Source organism: Peromyscus leucopus, chromosome 8b (genome assembly GCF_004664715.2).
Source record: "Peromyscus leucopus breed LL Stock chromosome 8b, UCI_PerLeu_2.1, whole genome shotgun sequence".
Taxonomy (NCBI): domain Eukaryota; kingdom Metazoa; phylum Chordata; class Mammalia; order Rodentia; family Cricetidae; genus Peromyscus; species Peromyscus leucopus.
In genome coordinates, this window is record NC_051086.1 from 70,107,439 (window position 1) to 70,133,425 (window position 25,987).

The window sequence follows — 25,987 nt, forward strand, 5'->3', positions numbered from 1 at the left end:
GGATTAAAGTTGTGCGCCACCACCTAGCATGCATTTTCTCTTTTTTATTTTTATTTTTGAGACAAAGATTCATTAAACAGCCAAGGTTGTTAAGAATAGCTAACGGTTGGGGGCTGGAGAGATGGCTTGGTGGTTAAGAGCACTGGCTGCTCTTCCAGAGGACCCAGGTTCAATTCCTGGTACCCTACCCATATGGCAGCTCACAACTGTCTGTAACTCCAGCTCCAGGATCCGATGCCGTCATGCAGACAAACACAAAGGCAAAACACCAGTGCACATGAAATAAAATCAGTATTAAAAAAAAGAATAGCTAAGGGCGGACTATGGATGCAGTCAGTAGTAGATCATCTGGCAAACATGTTCAAGGCTACTGGTTTGATCCCTAGCACTTCAAAGGGAAAAAACTACCTAAAGCACATAAACTGAAAATGACTGCTTGCTTTAAAAAACAAATCGAGAAGCCAGCGATCACTCAGTGTTGGCAAAAAGCAGCTGCTGCACAAGCCTGAAAACTTGAGTTTGATTCACTGAACTCATATAAAAAGCCGACACAACGGTGTGCATTTATAATCCCAGCACTCTCATGGTAAATGGGAGGTGGAGGTGGAGGAAGAATTTGCTGGAAGCTCAAGTATGCAGTGCAGCCACAGAAACAACAAAACCCTGCCTCATGGCCGGGCGGTGGTGGTGGTGCACCTCCTTAATCCCAGCACTTGGGAGGCAGGAGGATCTCTCTCTGAGTTTGAGGCCAGTCTGGTCTACAGAGCGAGTTCTAAGACAGCCAGGGCTACACAGAAAAACCTTCTCTTAAAAAAACAAAAACAAAAACCAAACTAAAACAAAAGAGAACAACAGCAACAAAACAAACAACAACAATAAAAACAAAAAACTCTGCCTCAAAAAATCATGTAAAATGAGAGAAGAGACTCCTGAAAAATTGTCCTCTGACCTTCACATATGCACTGTGACATGCAAACCCTTAGTGGTCTTTGGTGTTTCTCTTTTTCTTATACTCTCAAAATCGAAAACAAATACCCTGAAGCATTGTAGTAATATTAACTAGCTGCAATATTTTCCTGAATAGTTTTATGTACTAGACATCATGCTTGCAAAACATTTCTTTTGCCATTTAATCCTCAAAACAATCATATATCATTATTATCTTCATTTGCAGTTGAGTAAGCTAGGGTTTAAAAGTTAAGCAATATGCCAGCAATCACATAGCTAATATTGGAGTAGACAGCCCGACCTAGTTACTGGATTGTTTCCCTTGTAATCAGAACTTCTGCATATTCTTGACTAATAATGGATGGAAAACCACATGAGGTATCAAACACCTGTAATCTCAGTATTCCGGAAGCTGTGATAGGAAGGATGCTATGAGTTCAAGATCAGCCCAGGATATGTAGCCGTGGGAATTAATTCCTATATATAAATGTGCAAGTCAATGGGGAAAAGGGCTAACTCAAAATTGCTGTGTTGAGGACTGTGGAAAACTATTAGGAAAAAGTGATATTTTAACCCTTATGCAATCACTGATCCTTTAAAAATTGTTTAGATTTATTTTGTGTGTATTCGTGTCTTGCTTGCATGCACAGCTACAACACCATGTGCTTGCCTGGTACTCAGGTCAGAAGAAGGCACTGGATCTCCTAGAACTAGAATTACACACAGCCCCATTCACTAGTTGTATGTAAGCAAAATGTATACACATGAATATAGATAAATAATAAACCATGTCTCCAAGCTAAGAGAATCACTTGATGGTCTGGGCTTTGGGTAAGGTTTGCTCTATTGGCAAATACACAAGGGTAGGACTGTGTCAGTGAGGGACACTTACAGACAGATACACAAGGGTAGGACTGTGTCAGTGAGGGACACTTACAGACAGATACACAAGGGTAGGACTGTGTCAGTGAGGGACACTTACAGACAGGGTATAATGCCCTCTGATGGCTTCCATTCTTCTTTTTTTACAAAGATCTTAAGTGTTACTGTATTTTACATGTATGGATGCTTTTCATGTGTGTATAGATGTGTGAGATGTGAGAGCCTGATGCCTGTGGAAGCCAGCAGAGGGCATTATCTCCCCTAGTTATAAGTGTTCTTAACTGCTTCATTTCCCCAGGCTCCTAGAAGAATGATTTCAAACCACTTATGGATGACAATCTTTGGAGAATGTGAAGACTATAGGCTTTTCTCACCATGAAAAAGAAAAAAAAAAGCTTATTCTCCCAGACACACAAGTACAGTGCTTAGGAAATTTATAATAAGCCTTCTGAAGCCAATTCACTGGCAATTCAATGAAGAGAACGAGTGACCAAACCTGGTGTTCCTACTAACCATCCATCCTACTAAACTGAGCCACAGGGAGGACACGAATTTGCTTTCCCTTAACCACTACTCTTACACAAACAGCAACTATCTATACTCAAAGAATGATGAGGGCTCCAACCCACCCCAATTGCAAGTAATAATCTTTCAATTGAATTTAAAAATAAGGAAATCCTTCATTAACTGAAACATATGACTTCATTTTAAGATCTAATCTTTTTAGTCTTTTAAGTGACCATTTAGTATACATTCAATCACAATTAACAAAGTATAACTCCAAAAAGGCAACTTCCACTGTGGAAAACAGTGCATATGAAATACAAAGCACTTTCATATTACTTTTAAGCCATGATTTTTAGTAGACAGGATAATGATAAATAATGAATTTAATCTTTAGTCTTTATTTTTAATTTATTTTTAATTTTTAATTTTTTAGTTTTTCGAGACAGGGTTTCTCTGTGTAGCTTTGTGCCTTTCCTGGACCTCACTTGGTAGCCCAGGCTGGCCTTGAACTCAGAGATCCACCTGGCTCTGCCTCCCCGAGTGCTGGGATTAAAGGCATGCGCCACCACCGCCCAGCAATCTTTAGTCTTTTAAAACTGGATTCTTAACCACCATTTCACTACAAAGCCTGCCCCGAAGGCTGTGTTTCTGACAAGACTAGTTTCCTAACGTGGTTCCTTGGCCTCTAGCCTGAGGGTTGTACGAGTGTAAGGTGGAACGGTCTACTTCACCCGCACAAAAAAGACACACAGAGTGTCAACGTCATCACATCTAAGTGAGGGCTACATAAAGGCTCACACAAGAAAGATAGGTAAGCAGGACTTCCCAAACAGATAAAAACAAACTAAATGGGCACAGCATAGTGGTGACTGCCTTTAATCTCAGCACTCAGGAGGCAGAGGCAGGATGATTTCTTGTGGGTACAAGGCCAGCCTGGTCTACATAATAAGTTCCAGAACAGCCAGGGCTACATAGTGAGACCTTGTCTCCAAACCAAAACAAAATGAAACAAAACAAACAAACAAAAACCAACAACAACAAATAGAGATTCTAAGTGCAGGAGGCTCAGAGGTTCTTGCCCTCACATCTGTGAGAACCAAGGAATGTTAAACATGCAGGGTTGTCTCTTCAAAGGCAAAGATTACACCTGTTTTCAGAGCAGAGGTGGTAAACTGCCTGGTGACCTTTGCACTGCAGGGCCCAGACCACCCCAGATCCTCCCCCAGGACCTCATTATAAGACTGTTTTCCTAGATCAATCTATAGAACCTATCTTTATGGAAGATGTCACATGTACTTGACAAAGTTTCCACATGGGACTGAGTTAATTATCACCAGGATATTTTTTCACCAAACTATGCTGCGCTTAAATATGCCTAAAAGAAACTACTCTACTTGGGGTCAGATTCCTGAAGTTTGAACCAACACTAGCTACTAATTTGTGTTAAATGGAAGTTTAACTCATGTGGATCGACACTCTGTTGGCCATGGTGGTCACAGAGACCACCTGCAATTATGGTAATCATTTGTTACAAATCATGAAAGAGAGGGTAAATTTAAAAAAATTTGCCTAGTGGTGATAAGTTCCAAGACAACGAAGGCTACACAAAGAAACCTTGTCTTGAAAAACCAACCAACCAACTAAACCAACCAACCAAACTTGAGAAAATGGGGGGCTAGAGAGATGGCTCATCGATTAAGAGCAAGTACTGTTTTGTCGTCCACCCCCCCACCCCCCACCCCCCGCAAAGGGTTTCTTTGGGTAGCTTTGGAGCCTGTCCTGGAACTTGATATGTACACCAGGTTGGCCACGAACTCACAGAGATCCGCCTGCCTCTGCCTCCCTAGTGCTGGGATTAAAGGCGTGCGCGGCCAGCAGCTGTTTCAAGTGTTGTTCTTGAAGAGGACCCGGGCTCAGTTCTTAGCACTCACATATGAGTTCACAACCATGGGTTACTCCACTTCCTCCACAGGCACCAGACAAACACACGATGCAGATATGCACACAGCCAAAACACGAATATACATTAGAAACTAAAGCTGAGAAAATTCTAACCACATTCCATTAAACTGGCACACTGATCAAGGGTAGAAGTGCTCCCTCATGGAAACAAAGATTTTACTTTTCCCTTACATTAATTCTATAATAAACTTTGTGACTTTTTTATTCTTATGATGTGGGTCTGTGTGGATTAGTATGTGTGCACAATGATACATGTGTGGATGTCAGAGAATAACCTGTGGGAAAAGTCAGTTTTCTCCTTCAACCATCTGGGTCCTAGTGATAGACTCAGGTGTCAGGCTTGAACTGGGCCATCTGGGTGGCTCTGTTTGCTTGTACGCTTCTAAATCTTTTACTGAATACCTGGATCAGAGGAAATGGAATAGTAATGCCTTCACATGAAGACATTTCACAGTTTTTTAATGTTTGTAATGCATATACAATAAGAAAATTTCCTTGCTTCAAATTTGCTTTTTTTTTTTCTTTTTTTCTTTTTCCGAGATAGGGTTTCTCTGTAGCTTTGGAGCCTATCCTGGAAGTCGATCTGTAGACCAGGCTGGCCTCGAATTCACAGAGTTCCACCTGCCCCTGCCTCCTGAGTTCTGGGATTAAAAGCGTGTGCTGCCACCACCCAGCCCAAATTTGCTTTTTAAAAAAAATCCAGCCAGGCGGTGGTGGCGCACGCCTTTAATTCCAGCACTCGGGAGGCAGAGGCAGGCGGATCTCTGTGAGTTCGAGGCCAGCCTGGGCTACCAAGTGAGTTCCAGGAAAGGCACAAAGCTACACAGAGAAACCCTGTCTCGAAAAACCAAAAAAAAAAAAAAAAAAAAAAAAAATCCAGGCAGCTGGGCATGGTGGCACACACCTTTAATCCTAGCAGAGGCAGAGGCAGGAAGATCTCTCAGTTTGAGGCCAGCCTGGTCTACAGAGTGAGTTCCAGGACAGCCAGGGATACACAGAGAGACCCTGTCTGGAAAAACAAACAAATGGCTATGTCTTTGGGGGTTGTGTGTGTGCATGAGTGCTATGGTGCCATGTGGAGATCAGAGGACAATGTCAGAATCATTACTTCAAAATCTAAAACTGAAAAAAAATTTCCTGGTTGAATTAATGAAGTAAGCAACCATATTTGCTTAACTGTTTTTCCCTTTTCTCCTTTTAGCTCTTCAGCTCCAAAGGAGACACAGAGCTTAACAAGAAGCTGAACTTCAGGCCCTGGTTTTAAGATCCCAAAACTTAGAAAACACTGAAGCAATTAACTACAGATTTTAGGATTGCAGCTTCTGAAGGAAAAGCACCAATAATGACAGAAGAATCTCCTCTGTTCTTGCAATTTGAAAGAAGTCTTTCTTACCAGATAAAGCAGGAAGGTGTGCAATCCTGTTCCAAGTCCAACAGAGGACAAAATCCCCAAGCCTATCCAGTAGGCATACAAAAGAAACTGCTTCTCTATCCGCTGCACATACTGAAAAGAAAAGGGACAAGGTATAAACCAGAACACTCTGCCCAGGAACGTGCCTTAGTAACTACCACCCACTGACCAGCCAGCTCAGCAAAGCTGAGGAGCTAAGAAACATTAAGACAAAAACATTCCTCCAAAAGGTCTCACGATGTTAGTGTGCTATAGCAGAGGACGCAAATCAAACCGCCTCCCCCCAAAAAACAAAACCCAAAACAAAACAAAAACCCAACTCATTCAAGCAGAATAAGTTGGCACAAGAGAAAAACAAAAAAACAAACTACTATTATGGTAATCATTATTTTTTTCTTTTTCATTTCTTGAGGCAGGATAGCATACTGTAGTCCAGCCTGCTGGTACTTTCTATGTACACCAGGTTAGCTTTGAATTTCAGTTGATCCTCCTTCTTCTACTTGCTAGATGGTGTTTGAGTATACAAGTGTACTACCATGCCCAGTCTAGTATAGTGATGCTAAGAATCAACATTTTTAAATCAGTTAAAAATCACAAACTTTAAGAAAACACAAGACAGTGTTTAAGGGACCGTTATACAATAGTTGTGAAGAGAAAACTTTAGGAACACACAAAACACAGTAGTAAAGGATGGGGTCAATGAGCTAGGTGTGGTAGCACACCCTTTTAATCCCATACTTGGGAGGCAGAGACAGGCGATCTTTTAAAGTAAAGAGGACTCCTAACTACTGAAATACTGTTGAGTAACCACGGAACAGTGCTCCGTATTTTCAGTGTATGGAATAAGACATTAGGAGACGCAGTTATCAGATAAACTGAAAACACAAAAGCACGCTTACAAGTGTAGAGGGTATAAACTCTGAGACTTACACAAGTCCCATTCTGAAATGTCACGTGAGCACAGAGTGCCGAGGAGCAGTTACTGCCTAACTCACCTGTTGGTGCGCTCCTTCCACATAATACGTAGCGATAAGCACAGCAAGCAGCAGGAGAGAAGACACCACAATGCTCTGACGATGCCACAATCTTAAAAATAAAAACAATCTCCCATTTATGTTGCAATTTTCAGAAACAGCCTTTGGGATGTAAAAAGGAGTCAGTCATGGGACATGGGCCCAGAAACTGAATTATCAAGTAGCCTGACCACAGCCATCTCTAGGTCCAAAGCCTGATCTTGTCCACACCCCACCTTTTAATTTGGAGAGGTATTACAAGGCAAGCCTAGAGCACAGGCTTCAAAGCCCCTTCCTGAGTAGGCCACTCACTGCTGCTCTGTTAGCAGGACACTTAACTTTTCTGATTTTGGTTTTTGCTTTTAAAATCATAATAATTATATATTTGCTTTTTCTTCTTCATAGACCTCCTATAGGATCAAATGAGCTAAAAATTGTTACAAAATGTTTTAAAATTTTTTTGTTTGTTTTTTTTTTTGTTTTGTTTTTTGAGACAGGGTCTCTCTGTGTAACAGCCCTGGCTGTCCTGGAACTCGCTCTGTAGATAAAGCTGGCCTCAAACTCACAGAGATCCACCTGCCTCTGCCTCCCAAGTGCCTGGATTAAAGGCGAGCACCACCACTGCCCAAGATGTTTTATAATTATTAAGTACAACAAAATGTAAGGTAACAGTATAGATAATTTAGAAGAACAAGAAAATAATAGGGTAAGAAAGTTCAACTTGCTCTCTTGGATATCTTAAACAGCTAGAAACACAGACAGGACACATTTTACAGCAGCATTTTTTTTCACTGGCTATCAGTTAAGCACCACATGCATCTTGAACCTGCTGCATGTCCATCTTGGTGTATCTACTTGCACACAGGCCTGATTTATGTTCAATATAAAACCAGGAGAAAAAAACCACTATCTTTTTAATGTTTTCCCTTCCAAGACCCAACATGAAAAAGTAGTCTACTGTAATAACCTGTCAAGTAAACGAGGTCATTTTTCTTCAAACCAAACATCCCCATCTACTGCTCTTCTTTTTGGGGCAGGGTGATGGTGGGAAGGCAGTCTTTATGTATCCCAGTTGATTTTGAACTATATAACAAAGGATGACCTTGAAAACCTGGTTAGTGTGTGGTGTTTGTTGGCTTTGTGTGGGGGAGACAAGTACTCTGAATGAGCTACATCCCCCTTCCCCAAGTCTAACTCTTTTTAAACTATAGGAAGGAAAACAAATGTTCCTATGATAATGTTCTAAATTTAATTAATCCATTTTGGTGGAACAGATGGCAGGGAGTAGGAGATGGCTGAGGACTTCTAAAATTAGTAAATACGATTTATATGAAAAGTAATAGAAAACTCTTTACTTTGAGGTCCATTCCTTCAAAACTACAAGAGTTTCCAGAGAAAAATACTGCAAGGTAATGAGCGGCTGTCTCCACAGGACAATATTCTGTCTTTCTTCCCGATCTCTTCTCTTCTTTTCATATACTGAAGAGGGGTCTGAAAAACAACAGCATAGAAGTTAAAATAGAATTCCTAACATCTGTGCCACCTTTTTCTTTTCTTTCTTTCTTTCTTTTTTTTTTCTTTTGGTTTTTTGGAGACAGGGTTTCTCTGTGTAGTTTTGGTGCCTGTCCTGGATCTCGCTTTGTATACCAGGCTGGCCTCGAACTCACAGAGATCCATCTGGCTCTGCTCCCGAGTGCTGGGATTAAAGGCGTAAGCCACCACTGCCCAGCTATACCACCTTTTTCAAAGAATTAAAATCAACACACCTACCTATGTTATATCTTAGACTGCACAAAAAAAAAAAAATCTCAAAAGTAGAATGAGATTTAACATCCAGACCCTGCAAATTTAAGGGGTACAGAGTACTAAACTGAGAGGAACAAAATTCTCACAAGTATCTGAACTCCCTAACAGAAAGCCAAGGACTGTGGTAGGTCCCCATACTGAAGCCTCAATGGCTTCTTATATGTCTGTACATCTACCTCTTGCCATCAGTGGCAACTCTGCAAAGTATTCTTTTTAGTTATTATGGAGAGGGACAGTACAATGTATACCTGCTTAGAAATGTAGTGGATGAAAAAAAGTTTCATCCATGTCCCAGGTAACCATTCACAGCAAGTCCTATAATCCTGAGAAATGGCAACCAGTCCAAATTCAGCCATCTTTATTGGCTCAGAAAGGAATGAATTGCCACGGTTGGCACTCATTTTTGGTGCTAATGACCAATCCAGGACTCATACCTGCTGTGCATGTCCTCTACCACTGAACCACACCAGTATCTCCAGGGCTGTTGTTTGCCCATCAGTGTTTCTGAGGCAACAACAACAAACCCTGCAAAACAACAACAACAACAACAAACAAACAAAAACAAAAAGCAGACAGAAAACCATACAATCCTGTTCTTAGCTGGGTGGGTGGGTGGTGGCGCACGCCTTTAATCCCAACACTTGGGAGGCAGAGGCAGGTGAAGCTCTGTGAGTTCGAGGTCAGCCTATAAACAAAGTGAGTTCTAGGACAGCCATGGGCACACAGAGAAACCCTGAAGCCTTGCCTCAAGGGAAAAAAAAAAAGGATCCAGCAGTTGATTTTGGACTAAAACTACAAATTTGGAATGATACATGTATGTAGGATAGTCATTTCTGCTGCAATATGCTTGTTTGTTTTGAGACAGAATCTCACTACACATCCCTGGTTGTCCTAGAAGTCACTAAGTAGACCAGGCTGGCCTCAGTCTCACAGATGCATGCCTATCTCTGCCTCCCGAGTGCTGAGACTAAAGGTGTGCGGCGGCGGCATCTCAAGATGTAAAGGCCAACGACTTGGACGGTGAAAGGATTAAGGGAGGGTACACATAGAGAGGCAGCCCCCGGCAGTTTGCTAGTACTGCTGCCTATATTCCTTACCTGGAAAACTCCCATTATGCTGCTCCTTACTCATTGCTACACGTCTCTGGTCACAATTTTTTCCATTTTCTGCCATTTCATAGATCAGTAACTCTGGAGGAGCTAACACAGAAAATAAAGCCCAGCAACACATTAGACTCTTCTGCTTTGCAGCTGAGACTAAAACTGAATACAGGAGCAACATGGCATACATCCTACATGTGAACTATATGATGTGTTCACACTATTTTTTTTTTTTATAACCAAGAGTTTTATAAATAGCTTATATAATTCCATATAAAAGCTTGTGATTATAAACCTTTTCTAAATAGTTATTCTAGTGATTTGTTTTCCAGATTAAAATTTGGGAACATTTTATTCACAGAATAAAGGTATCAGGTACTAGTACATACCAATACTGATAAACTATAGATCTAATATCCATCTAATTCATAAATTAAAAAAAGACACTATTTGAAATTTGCCATTTCTTGTTATCATTTTATCTTTTATAGTTATATTAACATTATTAGAAAATAAATTCATAAAACAAAACAAAACACAAAACATTTATGAGCCAGGCAGTGGTGGCACACAACTTAATCCCAGCACTGGGGAGGCAGAGGCAGGTGGATCTCTGTGAGTTCAAGGACAACCTGGTCTACAGAGTAAGTTCCAGGGCAGATAGAATGACACAGAGAAACTCTGTCTCAAAAAACCCAAAAATAAATAAATAAATAAGATTCATTGTATTAACACAAATATCACAGATCCAAGAACACAGGAGAGCTTTACATAGAAAACACTGATTCAAATGGTAATGGGCACAGAAGATAAAATGTTCATGTTTAAAATATATTAGAAGTTCAAGGCCAGTCTGGGCTATGTGAATGCCTATCTCAAGGGGGGGTATATTCAAATAATATAACTTATTCACCCACAAAAGAGATAAAGCAGATGTGAGTGTGACCTGTTTGCAACATCTGCCATCCCACTGACTGCCAAGTGGAGTCAGCTGATTCAGTTGCCTAAACTGGTGTTCTTTCCGTCCCACTGTTCCGTGTATGTCCCTTCCAAAGGTGCATGCTTCACAGGTTGAGGAGGACAGCCATTCGTCAGCTAAGGGTGTTGAAGCAGGTGTACCCCCCTGCTAGAACCTCCAAACAAGTTCTCCAAAATGAAGAGCCAGGCATGGTGCCTCATGCCTGCAATCTCAGAACTTGGGACGCTGAGTCTGTCTACACACACACACACACACACACACACACACACACACACACACAGCAAAAAGAAAGTGACCACTGGCCAGGGATAGGATATTTACATAAAAGAACACGTATGTATATGCATGTGTTCTTATGTGGAACTAACCCTAAATGCTAAGACATCCAAAGGGTAGGAAGTAGGTGAAACAATAAACTTGGAAGCCACCTAAACCAGAAAACCAACATCATGCTACCTTCCCAGTGATACCACTGTGACTCACTCTACTAGGTCCACAACAGGCCCCTGAGGTGAGGTTATAATGAGTAAGATAAGTCTTCAGGAGAGTCTGGCAGAAAACAAATGAACACATGAGATCAATTACAATTGAACAGAATGAAATTGGAGATTAGTGAGATTAGATGAAAAAAAGACAGTGTATAATTAAACAGGGTTTAGCGTTTAACAGAATGGGATTTAAACATAACCTTCACAAGCAACTACTCTAGGGATCTGAACAAATCTACAAATCTCTACAAACAAGTTCAACTTTATTGCTGTTTTGAGACCAAGGTGGCCTATAACCCACTAAGGAGCACAGGCTGGTCTTGAACTCTGTAACATTACTTCAGCTTCCTAAGTGTTGAGAGTACCAGTTGCTCTATTTTGTAAAATAGGGACAACAACATGGGTTATCAAGAGGTATAAAATTAAAGGTAATATATACAACATACAAATGCATATAGCCTCAACTTTGTGGGGGTGGGGTGGGTGTGTGCACATGAGAGAGTGTGTGTGAAGAAGGTCAGAGGCAGATATCTAGTTGTCTTCATTTATGACTTTCCACCTTTTTTTTTTTTTTTTTTTTTTTTTTTTGAGACAGGGCCTCTCACTGAACCTGGAGTTCATTGATTCAGTTAGCCTGGCTAGCCAATGAGCTCCAGAGATCATTTTGTCTTGGCATTCACCAGCACTGGCCGTACAGATGCATGCTGCCATGCCTGGGTTTTATGTGGTTCTGGGGGTCTGAACTCTAGTTCTCAGGCTTGCATGGCAGACACTTTAACTGCTGTGGTCATCTCCCTTGCCACATCTTTCATATAAATTCAATATACATTTCCCAATACAATGAAGAGGAGCAGGAGTTTTATGGGAGCTCAAGAGGACAATGTATTTCAAGTTTTATTTTATAAATTTAAGTCAAATTTCTGTGAAGATATTGTCAAAATACACCATAGCCCATACCATTACTATAAGAGAACGACAAACATGTCTTGTGAAAACACATAAAATCAGAGTTTTAATGAAGTCTACTGAGGATGTCTGAAACAGCACTGTCTACAAGAATGAAGGATTTTCTACCTTCCAATTATTTAATTTGAAGTCATACCTAAGTTTGAAGAAGCTTGAAACTGTGAGGGACTGGATTTGAACAAAACCCATAGCCAATCATCTATATATATCACAACAAGTAAGATTTGATCAATTTTCGGTTAAAAAAAAAAAAAAAACAAAAAAAAAACAGAGCATAAACTGGGTATAGTAACACACACTTAACCATGCTCCCCATGTGCATGCAGACACACGCACAAACGCACGCACACACGCACGCACGCACGCATGCCGAGAGGAGGGGCACAGAAAGGCTTACATTGTGAAGCAAACTTTCTAGCACCACCCAGGCCTGCAAAACCGTTCTGAACTCATTCCCCTATTTACTCTTTGCCTCAGTATCATCTTGAGTAGACAAACAACTTGGGTCCATTTAAGGTAGAATTGAGCAACAATGATATTGTGCAAGTAAAGGTTTTGTTTTTGAAATATTTTAACAGGAGTTTTTATTTAAGCAAATAATTATACAATATTGTTCTTATACAATATGCTAAAAAACTTATTGACATTTCCTTCTCAATAATTCTCTTTATGAAAGTTAAAATCTGTAATTTTGTTAGAAATAACTGATGAAATAGTTCTTTTGTTTAGTCAGTCTACTTCACAAACAAAATAAATTCAGTTTTAAAAACAAGTTTTTAATGAACACCTGGTTTTTGACAAAGGAGCCAAAACTATACAATGGAAAAAAGAAAGTATCTTCAACAAATGGTGCTGGCATAACTGGATCTCAATATGTAAAAGATTACAAATAGATCCCTATCTATCACCATGCACAAAACTCAAGTCCAAGTGGATCAAAGACCTGAACATAAATCCAGTTACACTAAACTTAATAGAAAAGAAAGTAGGAAGCACTCTTGAACGCATTGGCACCGGAGACCATTTCCTAAATAAAACACCGACAGCACAGACCCTGAGCACAACAATTAATAAATGGGACCTCTCGAAACTGAGAAGCTTTTGCAGGGCAAAAGACACAGTCAATAAGACAAAAAGACAGCCAACAGAATGGGAAAAGATCTTCACTAACCCCACATCTGACAGAGGATTGATCTCCACAGTATATAAAGAACTCGAGAAACTAGACATCAAAATACTGAACAGTCCAATTAAAAAATGGGCTAAAGAGCTAAACAGAGAATTCACAAAACAAGAATCACAAATGGCTGAAAGACATTTAAAGAAATGCTCAACATCCTTAATCATCAGAGAATTGCAAATCAAAACGACTCTGAGATACCACCTTACACCTGTCAGAATGGCTACAATCAAAAACACCAATGACAACCAATGTTGGAGAGGATGTGGAGCAAAGGGAACATTCCTCCACTGTTGGTGGGAATGTAAACTTGTACAACCACTGTGGAAATCAGTATGGCGGTTTCTCAGAAAATTAGGAATCGAACTACCTCAAGACCCAGCCATCCCACTCTTGGGCATATACCCAAGGAATGCTGATTCATACCATAAAGATACATGCTCAGCTATGTTCATAGCAGCACTATTTGTAATAGCCAGAACCTGGAAACAACCTAGATGCCCGTCAACGGAAGAATGGATGAAAAAAATGTGGTACATATACACAATGGAATACTACTCAGCAGAGAAAAACAACGAAAGCATGACATTTACAAGCAAATGGATAGAACTAGGAAAAATCATCCTGAGTGAGGTAACCCAAACCCAGAAAGACAGTCATGGTATGTACTCACTCATAAGTGGATTCTAGATATAAAATAAAGAACAATCAGACCACAACCCATAGAACCATAGAGGCTATATATATAGCATGGAGGTCCCTAGGACGACTGTGGCTTATAATAAATTTCTGTTTTACTCAATTATTGAAAAAAAATAGCCAAACGAATGGAAACACATGAACTATGAACCAAAGGCTGAGGGGCCCCCAGCTGGATCAGGCCCTCTGAATAGGTGAGACAGTTGATTGGCTTGATCTGTTTGGGAGGCAACTAGGCAGTGGGACCAAGTCCTGTGCTCATTGCATGGGTTGGCTGTTTGAAACCTGGAGCTTATGCAGGGACACTTGGCTCAGTCTGGGAGGAAGGGACTGGACCTGCCTGGACTGAGTCTACCAGGTTGATCGCAGTCCTGGGGGAGGCTTTGCCCTGGAGGAGGTGGGAATGGGGACTGGCTGGGGTGTGAGGGGAGGGGGTGGGAGGGGGAGAACAGGGGAACCCGTGGCTGATATGTAGAACTGAGTGGTATTGTAAAATAAAATAAAAGGGGGAAAAAATAAAGTGGTAATGGAGGAATTCACCCCCCCAAAAAAAAACAGTTTTTAAAAAATATTTATTATTTCCAAAAGAAGAGATCCCAAACCTACAGGGAATGCACTAGGAAAGAAGGGTTCTGCACAGTCTGGTTCTAACAGCATCAGAAGCTCTTGGAGTTAAGGGTATGGCTCAGTGGTGCAGTGCAAGGCCGTGGGGTTTGACAGCCAGTGCCACAAGCAAACAAGCAAACCCTCTTCTGCATCTTGACCATTTAGGAGAGGCGAGGCGTGGGATTATTATACCCATAATCCCAACACTTGTGTGGCTGAAGCAGGAGGATGAAGATAGTCCCTACCACATACCCAGACCTTGTCTCAACAGAAATTAATTCCTAATTTAAAACATATTTTCTTTGTCACACAAACTGCAGAACTAACTCTGCAAAGCTGCCATTTCCCTGGGATTACTCTGCATTCTGAAAATGTGTCTGAACAACTGAACAGAGCTAGAAAAGTCAAATACAACAGTACACCCACTTCAAATTCACTTACTCAATAAATATCTATCAAGTGTTCACTGGCTGCCAGCTATTATCTGAGATGTCAAACATCAAACTTTTAACTGATAGTCCTCCATTCTCTCAGTTATCAACTTAGTTTAAATTTTTTTTTTTTTTGGCACTAATGGGGGGTGATCTTGGGACAGCATGCACTCTTCCACTGCGCCACAGTCTCAGTCCTTCATTTTTTTTTTAAACACAGAAACAGAGCAAGAATCCTCAGTCCTACTAAGACATACTCCCACCTACGTGAGCAGACTTCTGTCATCAGAGGCCGTGTGGGGAACACACATCCTGCACTAACCCTCTTCACCTTTCAGGAACTTAGCTCACTTAGCTCCTTCAGTTCTCTCTGTCAATCTTGGCTTCTTTATTCTCTCTGGCAAATAAACATCATCTAGTACTTCCCATTTCTGTCCTTCACTGATACAGTTCTCCAGAGAGCTGCATACAGACAGTCTACACTTCCTCATCAGCAATGCAGTGAGCCTTCTGACTCCACTGATCGGGGAATCAGGAAATAGCTTTCCTGGAGAACACCAATGACCTCCACGCTGGCAAATGCAAAAACACTCACACCTTACCTCCCTGGGTGAGGCAATCACTCTCTCTTCCGTTGACAGCTCCTTCTGCTTCTACTTCTTGGAGTTATTCAAAGCCTGGTCCTGCGTTCTTTTGGTGTTCTCTTCACGCTCTCCCTAATGATGTCATCTAGTCACTCAGCCTTAAATACCCTCTACATAGTGACAATTCTCCTCTCACAAGCAGAATGTTCCACATGACAGTGCCTTATGAATATTCTGTAAGAATAATCAGATCACAGAAGGCTCTTGCCAAGTATTCAAGCCCAACCCACTCCTATAATGCACACACAGGCAAGCAGAAGTAAATCGACTCAGATAATGTCACAGAAAAGTCACAACAAACATAAAAAGCAGCACCCCAAACACAACTGCTCTTACATAATAGTATGGGTGTGCTGACCTGTTGGCAAGACACTTTTCTTTTCCCAAACTAAATATAGATTATTTCTTGAAGGATTTTGAAAGAAACAGTCTCAATCTACATCTTTTTCTTTGTACTATTAGAAAATTGGGCCAAAGCCAGGCATGGTGGCACACGCCTTCAATCGATCTCTGTGAGTTCAAGGCCAGCCTGATCTACAGAGCAAGTTCCAGACTGCCAAGGCTACACAGAGAAGCCCTGTCTTCTCTCTCTCTCTCTCTCTCTCTCTCTCTCTCTCTCTCTCTCTCTCTCTCTCTCTCTCTCTCACACACACACACACACACACACACACAATTGGTATTGTGAGTTGTAAAAATGGCTGGAATAATTCTAATCCCTTAGAGCCCATTAGGCTGCATGTTTACTCAAACTTCTAAACTACAAAACTGAGGCTTAGCTTAGATGCCCTGAGAGGACATAAATCTCTCTCTCTTTTTTTAAAATTTTATTTTATTTTACAATACAATTCAGTTCTACATATCAGCCAAGGATAAAATTGTTCTCCCCTCTCCCTCCTTCCCCACTGCCTACCCCCCCCATTCCCACCTCCTCCAGGGCAAAGCCTCCCCCAAGGACTGAGATCAACCTGGTAGACTCAGTCCAGGCAGGTCCAGTCCCCTCCTCCCAGGCCGAGCCTCTTATTTGAGAAATACTCTGTCTTTGTTGCCTGTGTTTTCTACCTGCAGATGGTTACCCAATCCAGCATCAACGCACCCTATTAATCTCACTATTATCATCTTACTTTTTGGAGTCACAGGGAAACAACTTGTTTCTGGAAGTTACCAACATGTCCTGATTGAGTTGAGTCCATTAGGAGAAGGACCATTTGGATTATATATTCCATGCCTACTCCCCAAGATAGAACTTATTTATACCCCATCCCAATTCTGCTTTCCTTCTCAGCTCAAGACTGTTTAAATTTTTTATAGTTATAAAAGAAAAAAAAAAAAAAAGAATCCTACCATCTCCAGTTTGGTCTCTCTCATCTAAATTTTTCTTTCATTAAAAGATTGTGTGTGTATGGATGTTTCCCAGCATGTATGTCTGTGTTTCACATGTGTGGAGTGCCTATGGAGGCCAGAAGAGGGTTCCATCCCTGGTACTGGAGTTACAGATGGTTGTGAGCCACTGTGTGGGTGCTGGGAATTAAGTTTGGGTCCTCTGCAGGAGCAGTGGGTGCTCTCAACTGCTGACTCATCTCTAGCTCTTGGTTTCTTTCTTTCAATGTTTCTTTGGGTAATTTAAGCTTTTGAGTCTGAGCAATTTATATAACACCCCCCCCCATCTTAATTTTCATTTCATCCTTAAATATTTTTCTTTGGCCTCGGGGAACTGTCAGTAGTTATGCTTTCTATTTCAAGAGGAAGCATATAGATGTAGGCATCCTGACTTACACCTGCAATCCCAGCATTGGAAAAGCTGAGGCAGTGGTATTGCCATGAGATACACAATGAATTCTAGGCCAGTATGTGCCACAGTGTAAGGCTCTGTCTCAACAAAACAAGACAAAACACATGATGACACAAACTTGTAATCCCAGCACACAGGAGGCAAAGCCTGGGGGATCCTCATAAGTATCAGGTTAGCCAGGGCCAGAGCGAGCGCCAGAACCTGTCACACACACACAAAACCAAAACCGAAAAAGCAAACAAACAAATAAAATCATACAGGGAGATTACATAGTGACTGGCAGGTAGAGGCACTATTTCTCCACACCCTTTTCTTTTCCAAGTTTTTTTTGTTTTGTTTTCTTTTAATTTCATGTTGCCAGGCGGTGGTGGCACATGCCTTTAATCCTAGCACTTGGGAGGCAGAGGCAGGCAGATGAGTTCAAGGTCGGCCTGGTCTTCAGAGAATTCCACGACAGCCAGGACTACACAAAGAAACTGCTACGGGCCGCAGAAATATATCATAAGAACTCAGCTGGTTATGGCAAAGTCACTACCTGGAGGGATCAAGGAATTCCTTCAGAGGAAGCCAAATTCCAAGGAGCTTTTGGTGTTTACTTGGCTTGTTATATATCAGCTGTGTTCTGTTATGAAAGTCATGTGTGCCTTCATAGTTTTCCCAATTGACTTTTCCCTAAGAAGGGCTAACAGTGTTAGGACTGATCACTCTCTGGACATACACATTCCAGGTATTTGGAGAACAGCCTCAGGAAAGGCTTCCTCTGGAATCAGATATCTATCTCCCTTGGCCACTTTCAAGGACTAGCAGTAATAACAGTCCACATGCAAGTCTCCTGATTTAAGATAAATTCCACAATGAGACACCACCTAGGTCAGGTGGACGTTAATAGCTTTACACAATTTAGCTTGGACCCTCCTTTCTTACATCCTTAACTAACTTTATAGACCTTTAACTTCTTATCTAACCACTTCTAGGAATATTTAGATAACCTTCTGTGCTGACAGCTATGCTCAGCCAGAACCCCAGTTCAAGCCTCCCTGTAATTATCATCATTGGCAGCATCTGGCCAGGTCCATCCCCAGATGGAGGAGAGTACCTTATCAGAGATACCTCTGTACTCTCTAAGAACAGACTTAAGCATCCAGGCTACCTGTTTGAGAAGGCCTGGCAGATGTGCCAATTAAGCCTTACTTCCTCCTTTCCCAAACCTTACCTCTAGTTCCAGATCTCCCTTTAACTATCCAGAGGCATCTAGCTGTACACAGGTTGCCTAGTGACTGAGCACACTTTCCCCAACCCTGCAGAAAAATGGCAGATAGCTTGGACAGATAGGAGCCACAAGAAAAAAAGAAGAGTTTTATTTTCTCTCATTGACCTAGCAACTTATAGATTCTTAACATTTTCCACTAATCACATTTAAGACTATAGTTGAGCACATAAGATCCCTCTTCTTAGATATTACCCGAATTTAGCCTTTAGTTAATTTATTTCCCCATTAGTCATTTCCTTTTTGGGTTGCAAATGATAGTTAACGGTTATTGCCTCTCAGTGTGATTCTTATCACCCCTCCGTTTGACCCTGGAAGCCTGGCTTTATATACCAGGACTTCCAGGGCACAGGATGGAGAAGAGAAAAGAAAATGGAAGAATTAGACAGGTCAGAACTTAACAGGAACAAACTGAGATGGGGAAGAACTAGATTGAAGGGCTAGAAGAGAGTACTAGAGGAATGAGATGGAAGATGAGGAAGAGCCAGATGTGGAAGTACTAGCTGGGTAAGAACAGGGTGAAAAGGACCTAGATGAGGCAGAGTTAAGATGAGAGAATTAAGATAGAACTTAGAGGGAGCAATAGATAAGTATAGAGAGAAATCAGGCAAGAAAGGAGCTAGGCACGAGAACAGAACTGAAGCTGTGTATAAAGGATGTTATGCCAGAGGAATTAAAGCAAGTGGACTCGGTGTGCTGAGATTCTATTTCCTGAAAATAGTCCTCGCCATTAGTAGTTCTCTCTCCTGAGCCCCTGGGATGTATAATGTTAAGGCTAGTCATCTAATATTATACAAGAAAAAACCCTGTCTTGAAGCCCTCACACCCACCCCCCAAAAATTATTTGAGGGTAAAAGCCTAAAATGGGGGACAGGAGAGATGGCCCAGTAGTTAAGAGCAATGGCTGCTCTTCCAAAGGATTTAGGGTTCAGTTCCCAGCACCTAGACAACAGTTCACAACTGCCTATAACTTCAGTTCTAGGGGATCCAATGCCCCGTTCTGGGCTCCACAGACACTAAGCACACACGTTTCACAAACATACATGCAGGCAAACACCCATACAGATAAAAAATCAACAAATAGAAGCCAAGCGGTGGGGGCGCACACCTTTAATCCCAGTACTCAGGAGGCAGAGGCAGGCAGATCTCCAAATTTGAGGCCAGCCAGGTCTACAGAGTGAGTTCTAGGACAATCAGGGCTACACAGAGAAACTTTGTCTTGAAAAACAAAAACAACAAAACAAAAAAATCTAAAAGAAGCCTACTTAGGTAGCATAAGATGAAATAATAAGTCCCTTTTCACGTTCAATGTAGCAGGATCAATTTTGGCCACGTACCATGAAATACTTACTGTCAAGTTCAAGAACATGGTAGTAAATCCAAAATATTCTTGTTCTGTTTAAAAGACTGAAATGTCCTCAAACAAGAATCAAGCATAAATTCTTGACCTTCAGTGGAGTCTACTTTGCAGTGAGGGTATACAGCATAAGTCAGTTTTGCTCATAAGAGTAGGCTGCTAAGTAAACCTTATATCCCTTACAATAATGCATTGTGGGTTAGGTCAGAAGACAGAAGTAGAACGGAAGTATAACCCAGAACACCCAACAACATTTCAGACACGAGAAAGACCTTAGAAGGCCGTGTTTGAACCAAGAGGTTGGTATTAAAATATGTGCTGTTTTTGTTTGTGTCTGACAGAAGTGCTTGGAAAGCATTGCTAAGTCAGCTCACAAAGGTTCTTTGTAGGCTGTACGTTCAGTGCTAAGACTATAATACTCCATTCACTTTAAACATTAGCCCCATTTAGAATACAAAACAATACAGAACAAAATTATATAGTCCTCCAAGAGGGGTGGGGGAAACCCACCAAGTTAGTAACAAACCTACAAGCAGTATTCAGATACAGCATGGCCTCAAATAACAGTAAGGAATACGCTGACATGTTGACATGATACTTCTCTTCCCCAAAACTAAAGTAAGATGGCTTCGTGGGTAAAGTCACCTGTCACCAAGACCTGAGTCCAATCCCAGGTCCCACATGTAAAAGGAAAGAACTGACTCTTGCAAGTTGTTTCCTGACTACCACATGCTTTGACATGCATATACAGACCCACATACAAATGAACAAATAATAATTTTTAAAACAATTGTGTGGTGACACAGTAATAGAAATTCTCTTGGGTAAAGGTTGCTGGAAAAATTAACAAGAGAAAAAAAGAAAGTAAGAACACTAAACCCACGGATTCTCATTTTCTTGGCAACATTATTCCACAATGAAATTAACATCCTCCCGAGTCATGTTTCTTAATGAAACATGCAAGCCATACAAAGATGTCAACTTAGGCATTAGCTTTCAGTAACCTTCCTTGCCTTCAGAAGTATCTACCCTGGTGGAATGCTTAAGCGTATCTAGTTCTAGGCCATGCCACAACAGCTGCAGATTCCCTAAAGCTATAAAGATTAAGGACCTGAAAAACTGAGTGTTAGAAATTAAATAAACAATCTAAGTGAGTAATGTACCCTGACTCAATGCACACTATCAAAGAGATTATCAGACCACTAGACTGAGTAGATAACACAAACTGTCAAATGATGACGCCAGTTAAAGAATGTGTTTTCTGAAAATACATGATTTGAAGGGGAATGCATGCAAAATCCCTTGAATGCCTTTGAACTTAATTTCTTAAGTCTTGGGGAACTGGTTACTATGTAGACCAGACTGGCCTCAAACAAGTAACAATCATCCTGCCTCGGCCTCCCTCCTGAGTGCTGGAGTTCTATGTATGCACGCATTTTGGTATCTGAGAGGGGTCCTGAAACCAATCCATATGGATGCAAAGGATGACTGTACCATAAGGTTTAAGAAGATCTTAAAAATCTACCAGGTCATGGAACCTTGGATATCCTCTCTCCATCAGTGCCTTTTGTAACTTACACACCTAAATACCTAGAGGTTTCCAAAGAACTTTGAGTGAAGTAGTTCATGGAATGAAAATGACAAAGCTGACCACTTCTTAAAGACATTCTGAATACATAAACGCTTCCACGTATTAAAAAATCTTGCTCCCATCTGTCCCTTACATAACTAGTACTCTCCTTGTAAGACATAACCACTGTATCAGCCCTTTAAAACACTCTATCCTTTTCAGACTTATTTTTATGTGAGTGCTTGCACATATGAAAGGCCAGGTGTCAGATCCTCTGGAGCTGGAGTTACAGACAGGTGTGAGCCCACATGTGGGGTGGGAACCGAACCTGGGTCCTCTGGGAGCAGCCAGTGCTCTTACCTGCTGAGCCATCTTTCCTGCCCTATCACTGTATTAGTTGTGCACAGTGGACCATTCTTTTTCCAAATGCTTTATTTAGTTTGTGTGTGTGTGTGTGTGTGTGTGTGTGTGTGTGTGTGTGTGTGTGTGTACGTACATATGTGCCACAGTTCACGTGTAGAGATCCCAGGACAATTTGCAGGAGTCTATTCTCTACTTCCAACATGTGGGTTTTGAGAATCGAACTCCGGTGTCAGTAGGCAACAAAAGCCTTCCTCTGTTGAGCTCTCAATGACTCCCCCAACACTCTTTTCTCTCTCTTAACAACAGTGTGCTGGGGGGAGGGGTGTTGTCACAGTGTGTAGGGGAGTCAGAGGACAACCTGCAGGAGTTACTTCTCCCCCTGCCTAATGTGGGTTCTGGTTGCCAGGCTTGCCAGCAAATGCCTTCACCTGCTGAGCCATCTTGCTGGCCCTCAAACACTCTATCTCTTTGTCATAGCTTTTTCTTTATTTGACGTTGGGCCTCTCCATTCCCTCTGTCCCCAAGTAAGTCATCTATCTGGTCTTGTGATTTAAAATATTGTCCTGAATTTGTACTTTTGGTTCTGACCTCCAGATTTATGTAATAGGACTACTAGGATGTTTCTTCATCTCAAACTTAACACCCTTTCCTACCTGTACTTAGCTACCTTGTTTTAAAATTTTACTATATTTATTTACTTGTGAGGGAGAGGAGGCTGCTACACAGGCCACAGTGGGCACATGGAAGTCAGGAAGACTTGGCAGGAGTTGACGCTCTCCATCCACCATGTGGGTCCCGGGGTCAAACTGAGATCGTTATGCATGGCAGCAGGTACCTTTACCCACCAAGCTCGCTCTCTCTCTCTCTGTCTCTCTCTCTCTCTTCTTGTAGATGTAACCAATCGTCTTATTAAATAAGAAACACAGAGCCAATGTAAAGATAAAAGCCCAAGCAAGAGGTCAGAGCTAAGAGCCTTACCCTTCCTGCTTCAGTGATCCTCTTCAGCCAAGAGAGGGAGCTCTCTCTCTTGCTCCTATCTACACTTTTTTTTTTAAAAGCAATTTATTTATTTTATATACATAGATGTTTTGCCAGCAAGTATACCTGTATGAGGGACTTGGATTGGATCCTCTGGAAGAAGAGTTACAGACAGCTGTGAGCTGCCATGTGGGTGCTGGGAATTGAACCTGAGTCCTCTGGTAGAGCAGCCAGGGTTCTTAACTGCTGAGCCACCTCTCCAGCCCCCCATCTACATTATTATTATTACTATTATTTATTTTTGGAGGCAGGGTTTCTCTGCATAGCCCTGGCTGTCCTGGAACTCTCAGAGATCCGCCTTCCTCTGCCTTTGGGATTAAAACCATACATCAATACACCCCGCTTCTACCTAGTCTTATAAAAAACAGTCTCACCCAAATCTTCCTTCTCCTATTACCTGGAACAACCACCCACCCAGTTACTAAACTCAGATGCTAGTCATTCTTGACATTTGTTGTTGCTGTTAAATCACTCATCTTATCTAAGATCAAGTCCTATTTCGATGTATCTACAAACTGCTCTAGATTTTTTCTAAACATTTATTTCTGGTTGGTGGGGTGGGGTTGGTGGGCTGTTCCTCTCATAGAGTACATGTGAGGGTTGGAGGACCAACTACCAGAGTCAGCTCTTTCCTTCTACCATGTGGGCTCTAGGGATTGAGCTCAGGCCGTCAGGTATGGCCACAAGCACCTTTACATGCCGAGCCATCTTCTCTCCATCTTGGTCACCCTTCTTGTTTTGGCCATCTTCATCTCTATACTTGCAGTGACCTGTACTATACTGCAGTGGACTCTTAATTTCTCTCTTCATTAATTTTTTTCTCCCAAACTGAGGTTTCTGTTTTGCTCATTCTGCTCTTACACTCCAGAGTTCAGGAGGTTCTCTGCCCTTAGCTTCCAGAGGGGAAGAACCATAGCTGTGCACCACTATGCTGGGCTTTTAAGACTTCCAAGTCCATCTGTGCTCCAGTCCTAAACAAACATAGATGGGCATTGCTAGCTCTTTCTCAGACTCTTGTTTCATGATACTTTAAATTCCCTACTGTTTTCCCCAGAACCTGGTATAAGACCTAAGAAAGAAGATATCTGTCCGCTGTGGAGGTCTGAATGAGAATGGCCCTTATAGATACTTATTTGAATACTTGATCCCCAGTTGGTAGAACTGTTTGGAAAGGATTAGGTGTCTCACTGAGGGTGGGGTTTAAGGTTTCAAAAACCCAGTTAGCCCCCATCTCTGCCTTATGCTTGAGGATAAAAACATAAGCTTTCAGCTGGAATTACAATGACAGTACATGCCTGCCTGCTTGCCGCCATGCTCTGTGCCATGACAGTTTGTATTCATCCTGAGCCGTAAGCACCAGTGAACCTTGCCTTGGTCACAGCGTCTTATGACAGCAATAAAATAGTAACTAAGACATTTATCAACTGGATCAATGAACAAATAGATAAGGCAACTAATCTCACTGAAAATGATCTTTCCATGCAAAGAAAATGATAGAAAAGATTGTTAAATGAGCCGGGCAGTGGTGGCGCACGCCTTTAATCCCAGCCCTCAGGAGGCAGAGCCAGGCAGATCTCTGTGAGTTCAAGGTCAGCCTGGGCTACCAAGTGAGTCCCAGGAAAGGCAAAAGCTACACAGAGAAACCCTGTCTAGAAAAACCAAAAAAAAAAAAAAAAAAAAAAAAATTGTTAAATGTCAAGATAGTTGGCTTTAGTTTCTAAATTCTGTATTATGACTTACAAATATAAACTTTTAGTAGGAATTGGGGGTATAGCTAAGTGGTACACCACTTGCCTAAAATGTATGAGTGGGTAAGTGTGTTAAACTCAATCCTGAGTTCAATTCCCAGAACCCATGTGGGGAGAGGACCAACCCCCTCAAGTTGTCCTCTGACTTCTGCAGACACAAATATAAAATTACTAACTACATAAATAAATGTTAAAAAGTAAATTTTTAAAAAAGGAAAAAAAAAAATAGTTGAGCCTAGCGGCACATGCCTTTAACCCCAGCACTCAGGAGACAGATGCAGTGGAATCTCTGAGGCCAGCCTGGTCTACAGAGCGAGTTCCAGGACAGCCAGAGAAAACCTGTCTCAAAAAACAAAACAAAACAAAATCAACCAACCAAAACAAAATAAAACCACTACAAAAAAACCAAACAAGGGGCTGGAGAGATGGCTCAGTGGTTAAGAGCACCAACTGCTCTTCCAGAGGTCCTGAGTTCAATTCCCAGCATCCACATAGTGGCTCACAACCATCTGTAATGAGATCTGGTGCCCTCTTCTGTATACATAATAAATAAATCTTGAAAAAATCTGACTTAATTTAAAAAACAAACAAACAAACAAAAACCTGTCAACAATACAAAAAGGACAAAAGAACGGCTACAAAAATGGTCCTTTCATTAAGAATCATATATGTGTTGTAAAATATTCACACAAAAAAGAACAAGGTATTTACTTATTGAAACTGCATTAGTAATGATTAAATACCAAGTAAGCACTAACATGATGATACGCTTTCCAAAGAGGGCTGGGAAAGGGTTCTCAGCAAGAGCTCAGTGTGCCACCAGATGATGGCAACAGTATGCTGGGCACTGTCTGATGCTTTCATTGAATCTATTCATTGACCCTTAACAGAAAGGGCACTGACTTCACAGCCTATGAGGAAACTAAGACAACAAGAGGCTAAGTAACCAGCTCAGGCGTCAGGGAATAGAGCTGGAATTTGAACCAAGGCTTCAAATCCCAGGCCTGTGTGGAGCCCTGACCGTCCAGAAACTCACTCTGCAGACCAGGCTGGCCTTGAACTCAAAAGATCCACCCATGTCTGCCTCCCAAGGGTGGGATTAAAGGTGGGCACACCATGCTCAGTCAGCTCCCGGTCTTTACACTATTGGTGTGGTCCTTCCAGTTACACCAGCAAGACTGCAGCAACACTGAAAGACCCACAATCTACACAACAGTCAAGGGACATTAACAA

General features: G+C 41.5%; 1 protein-coding gene across 2 annotated transcripts in view; it reads right to left on the reverse strand.

Annotated features, from left to right (window-relative positions):
* Positions 1-25,987, reverse strand: part of Vmp1 (vacuole membrane protein 1) — a 104,936-nt gene that overhangs the window by 74,491 nt on the left and 4,458 nt on the right. Inside the window, exons 1-5 of one of the 2 annotated variants that reach the window (XM_028878282.2) lie at positions 15,581-15,782; positions 9,627-9,728; positions 8,079-8,214; positions 6,706-6,796; positions 5,693-5,803 (exon numbers count right to left, since the gene is read on the reverse strand). In XM_028878282.2, coding sequence (XP_028734115.1) covers positions 5,693-5,803; positions 6,706-6,796; positions 8,079-8,214; positions 9,627-9,702 — 414 coding nt within the window. In that variant the 5' untranslated portion in view covers positions 9,703-9,728; positions 15,581-15,782. Of the gene's footprint in view, positions 1-5,692; positions 5,804-6,705; positions 6,797-8,078; positions 8,215-9,626; positions 9,729-15,580; positions 15,783-25,987 lie in introns of those variants that run through there. The other variant, XM_028878281.2, reaches the window with a different exon arrangement.